We start from the raw sequence: 4,916 nt of genomic DNA on the forward strand, positions 1-4,916 counted from the left end.
GATTTTAATGACATCAAAATATGTTTATTGGTTTCTCCATTGTTCGTTGTGTTTTATAACTTTATTTGTGTGTTTTTATGATGTAAAGCCCTTTGAACTGGCTTGTTGCTGAAATGATCGGAGGGACACTGATGTCCAGATCTCACTTTCACTGCTGAGTGTCAAACTGAAGCTGATGGACATGATGTTTTCATCCTGCTGTCCGGGTTGCATTTTAAATGACTGGACCTAATAAAAGCAGAGTCCATTCCCTGGGAGTCCATGCCTGTCTTTGCCGTGGCTCCCAAAGAAAACCAGCAGAAGGGCAGAAAGTAGATGAAGGGAGGCGGCAGCATAAATACAATGATCTCTGAATCTGGTGTCGTTCATCAGAGCAGCGATCATCCTCCCAGCCCCTCATCCTCCTCCCTCCGCTCAGCAGCCTGTCAGCTGAGCAGCAGCCGGGACACCCGGAGCACCAGCAGCAGCTTCCAGCCTCTGTTCTCCGCCTGCATCATGACATCTGGGGAGTTCCTGCCGAGCGCTCCGCTGCTGGTGCACAAATCCAGGAGGAGCCTGATCTACAAGTCGCTCTGCTTCCTTCTCCTCTTCTTCCAGGGCGGCGTCCTGGACTTCTACCTCATCCTCTTCACCGACCTGTACTGGTGCTCGTGGATAGCCACGGACCTGGTGGTCATCTCTGGCTGGGGAGTCTTTTTCCTGAAGAACGCTCGAAGCCAGAGGGAACGGGCCTGCGGCTTCCACCAGAAGAGCTCCATTTTCGGCTGCAACCTCGGAGAGTTCGCCTACGCCTACCTGGCCTGGCTCATCTATGTCATCGCCTGCACCCCGAAAGTCGTGCTCATCCTGGAGACGTCCATCCTGGACCTGATCGCGCTGAAGGTGCCGTGCGGCGTGACCGGCTTTAAAATCACGGTGCTGCTGTCCGCGCCGCTGCTCTTCTGCCTCATCAATTCCATCGTGGTGGATTTAAACGGTCCGACCCGCCACCACTCCCAGAGCTGCTTCACCAGCACCTGCCTGGACCTGCTGGACTCGTTCACGCTGATGGAGATGCTTCTCAGAGGCGAGCTCCCATCCGTGTACCTGAAGTACACGGTGATCACGGTGTACTTCGTGGCCCTGGCGGTCCCGGTGGTTTGGCTCTACGAGCTGACGGCGGCGGAGCTGCGGTGCCGGTGGCTGTGGGCCCGCTTCTCCACCGGACTGCTGGTCAACGCTCCGCTGCTCGTCGTGCGTTGCTTCCAGGTGTATGTTTACAAGATGCCGGTGTCGGTGTTCATGTTCAAGAACATCTTCCTGCTGGCGTGCCGCCTGCTGGAGCTGCTGGAGCAGTGCGCCGCGGTGCAGGGCCTGCGGAGGCGGACTGGCACCAACAACCCAGCCCAGTTCTCCCATTGCGTGTCCGAGAACGACATGTGCCCCCACGGATATGTCAACACTCTGGCCGTCACGCAATCTTAACATCAGCCTGCATGTGCTGGAGTCTGGGGGGGGGGGACGACCACAACATCACAGCTTCTCGGATAAAAACATCCAGGCTGCAGGATTTCCACTAGCAGAAGATGAAGATAAACCAGCAGCACCGCGGATCTCTCGTTTCTAGAAACTGGATGTTCAAACAGCTTCTCTTTTTATCATGAGAAGTCAGCAAACTTTTCTTCTCTTTCTGGATAACAAACCTCCACGGAGTCTTCTTCTGATCTTTGTTGCTTTTGGGGGATTATATCACAGCTCTGCTTTCCTTACACCAACACCCAGGACCTGAGGAACTTCCTGTAGAACTTTAAATCATTTTCTACAGGACATGCTTGGCTGTAGACTTTTGTCTCATATTTCCCAGCTCTTATTTAGAACCAGTTCACACAGGTCACATTCATATTAAACTGGTGCAGACAAATTAATAATAGTGATAATAATTACAATATGATCTTGTTGAGTTTTGGACGTAGTAGCAAAACGTGTGTTCTGACTCCAGATGTCATGGACAGCAGCAGTTTCTGTTCCTGTGGCTTTGTGCTTGATTTGTCAGAACCAGGGCAGAATGTGTGTCTGTAGTTTAGTTGAGTGACTCAGTGGAGTGGACCTCTGTCTGCAGGTCCTGGCTGATGCCACAGTGTTGGGGCAATGAGTTCAATCTGATGTGATGGTTCTGACAGGCCGCCTGCTCCGTCCTCACTGAGCCGTTCAGATTTCAGCTCTGGTCTCAGATGAAGGTGATGGAATGTAAAGTGCTTGTCAGAGCATGAAGCCTGTAACCTGGGTTACTACAGGAGGTTTACTTACTGGTACAAATAGAACTTCTGGTGGTTGTGCCTTGGAAGCCACAATATTCTCAATAAAAAGCCGACGTCATATTTCATCACTTTGACCTAAAACACATGAGGCTGTTCCTAACATGAAGGTTGTAAAAAGTGTGACTTTAAAAGTCCAGATTTGGACCAAATGTTTCTCCAGCCTTGTGGACCAGAGAGCTGTGCTGTGCTCCTCCTCCCCCACCTGTTGCTGCACATGGCCAGGGTTTAACTTTTCCCTGAAGGAGAAGCTTAGATGGTGGGAAAAATTAAAGAAGGTCAAAGACATATTTGCACAATAAATACATTTATTCATTGTCATAGTGAATATGTTATATTCATATATTCAATCAACAGATGTTTTTAAATGAAAGTAATTTTATTAAATTAAACACTTATTTGGCAGCGTCAGAATACAGAGCAGCACAAGGGGGCAGTTGGTCGCCTTCTGGCAAGAAGGTCTTGGGTTCAAATCCCCAGTTGGGGTCTTTCTGCATGGAAGTTTGAATGTTCTTCTCATGCCTGTGTGGGTTCTCTCCGTTACTCCAGCTTCCTTTTACAGTTCAAACACGACTGTTAGTCTCTATACTGCCATTTGGAACACATGTGTGTATGTGTGTGTGTTAAGGCTGTAACAATTTCTCGAATAATTCAAGTACCTCGATTATTAAAATTCCTCGAGAAAAATGTATCTGCCTCGAAGCTTCGATAAATTATGTTTTATTATTCAGCGCGCCGAGTTCTGGCCGGGTCATTATTTGTGTCGGGCAGCGCTCTCACTTCCGCCTGGGAGCTGTTGCTCAGTGCTGGCAGCATGATGTCCAGTTTTCTGGGTTTTATTGAGAGAGAAAGAGGGAGATCCTGATTACTCGATTAATTGTAGCAATAATGGATAGAGTACTCGATTACTAGAATATTCTTTTACAACAGCCCTAGTGTGTGTGTATTTCTGGGTCGATGACGGACTGCAGTCTCACCTAGTGACTGCTGGAGTTGCCCCAGGGTGACCCTGCACAGACAGTGGATGATATGAGGATGCCCAATCATATGGCTTTTATTTGCAGTGGAGTCTTGTGTTTTGCTCCATTACCTAATTGAGAGAGCAGCTTTCTGATTTATCCATAATCAACAAGTTGTCTTACCCCAACACTACGTCCTACTGTTGTAGTACATTTGCTCTGTCATTTAGTGAAAGACCAGGGAGGAATAGTGATGTAAAGAGCTGAAAAAGAAGGCAGTCAGTCTGCACAGGTGGGCTTTGACAACGGCTTTAGAAAATTATGTGATTTCAAATGATAATTTGTCAAAAGAAACAAATAATATTGTTGGTCTCTGATGCCCACAAAAGGGATATAGTACCTGAGATTCTTCATCAGTACCAAAAGACATTTGCTGTCTTCAGGAGTGAAGCAGACCTGCCTTCTGCTCAGGCTCTTATCACTGCAATGACCCGAATATGTCAAAAGAACATAAACTGTTATAATGTGAGATGTTGCTTAGTGTCTTATTTTAAGTTGGAATGTCATGCCTTATCCTGCTTGATGTGGCAGTTTGTGCAATATTTCACAAATAAAGATACATTTAATGCCTTTTGCTGAACATGAAGTTGTGGATAGTTGGTGCCTTGTGTGGATCCATGAAGGACCAGTGAGGAGAAACTTTTTTTTTTCAGTTCCTCCTCCTTCTAGGTCGATAGAAGCAGATTAAACATTCTGGGTTTATTTTCTGGGTGTGAGCTGCTGGTTTATTGTCATGACAAGCAATTTTATTAATTTCCCAAATCTAGTATTTCTTACTCATTCACCTGAAACTCTGCTGGCTTTGCTCACCAAAGTGCTGTCCAGATGAAACCATAGTCATAAATGTACATACACTGTGTGAACACATGTGGAGTCCAGTAAAAACTACTTCAGGAATTCATTCATCCATCCATTAACTGAGGTCATTCAATGACAGACATGTCAAGGTCAAAGCATGAGGCACACATGTTATGATAATTGAGATGAATGGCTGTATATGATGGTGACAATACTTAGTTCTGAATCTTTGCTGCATTAAATGCACTTTATGTTTTCCACAGAACAGCGTTCAGCTTAGACTCAACACACCCTGCAGTCATGGAGCAGGAAGCACAGAGCCCTTCAGTAAGTTAAAATATTATTAAAACTTGGTTTATTTCAGGAGTGTTATGATATATACATATATATCTATATTATTTACACACAGACTGCTGTTTTCCACCTCATATTTATAATAATGATTTTCCATTTAGTTAAAACATGACAAAATTAGAATATAAAAATGCATTATATAATACAAAAATGTCAGGTTAATGAAAAGTATGTTTAATAACAGCTTAAAGATTATTTTCAAGGTATGTTTAATCTGACGAATGAGGCTCATCAGAAAACATAATCTCATTTATTGAATATGACTGAATATGAGTGGTGGTCCTCCAGCTGACCCGTCATCCCACAGAACAAATCATTTCATTCATTTACTGACCAGTGTCGAGAAAAGTCGAGCTCATCCCACTTCCCCATGCTGGAGATTTTAGTTTAATAGTAATAATAAATAAAATTACCTTAAAATTAATGACATAGGTGACATCAAGACCCAACA

The 4,916-nt window shown here is 45.0% G+C and overlaps 1 protein-coding gene across 1 annotated transcript; it reads left to right on the forward strand.

Moving 5' to 3' along the window:
• On the forward strand, positions 1-3,893 carry tmem121b (transmembrane protein 121B). Its single transcript, XM_008401537.2, has one exon. The coding sequence runs from the start codon at positions 316-318 to the stop codon at positions 1,462-1,464; it is 1,149 nt and encodes a 382-aa protein (XP_008399759.1). The 5' UTR covers positions 1-315; the 3' UTR covers positions 1,465-3,893.
• Positions 3,894-4,916: the final 1,023 nt, after the last annotated feature.

Source organism: Poecilia reticulata, linkage group LG23 (assembly GCF_000633615.1).
Source record: "Poecilia reticulata strain Guanapo linkage group LG23, Guppy_female_1.0+MT, whole genome shotgun sequence".
NCBI classification, from domain to species: Eukaryota; Metazoa; Chordata; class Actinopteri; order Cyprinodontiformes; family Poeciliidae; genus Poecilia; species Poecilia reticulata.

Coding starts and splice junctions, on each gene's coding strand:
- tmem121b (XM_008401537.2), top strand. CDS start 316: ATGAAGGGAGGCGGCAGCATAAATACAATGATCTCTGAATCTGGTGTC.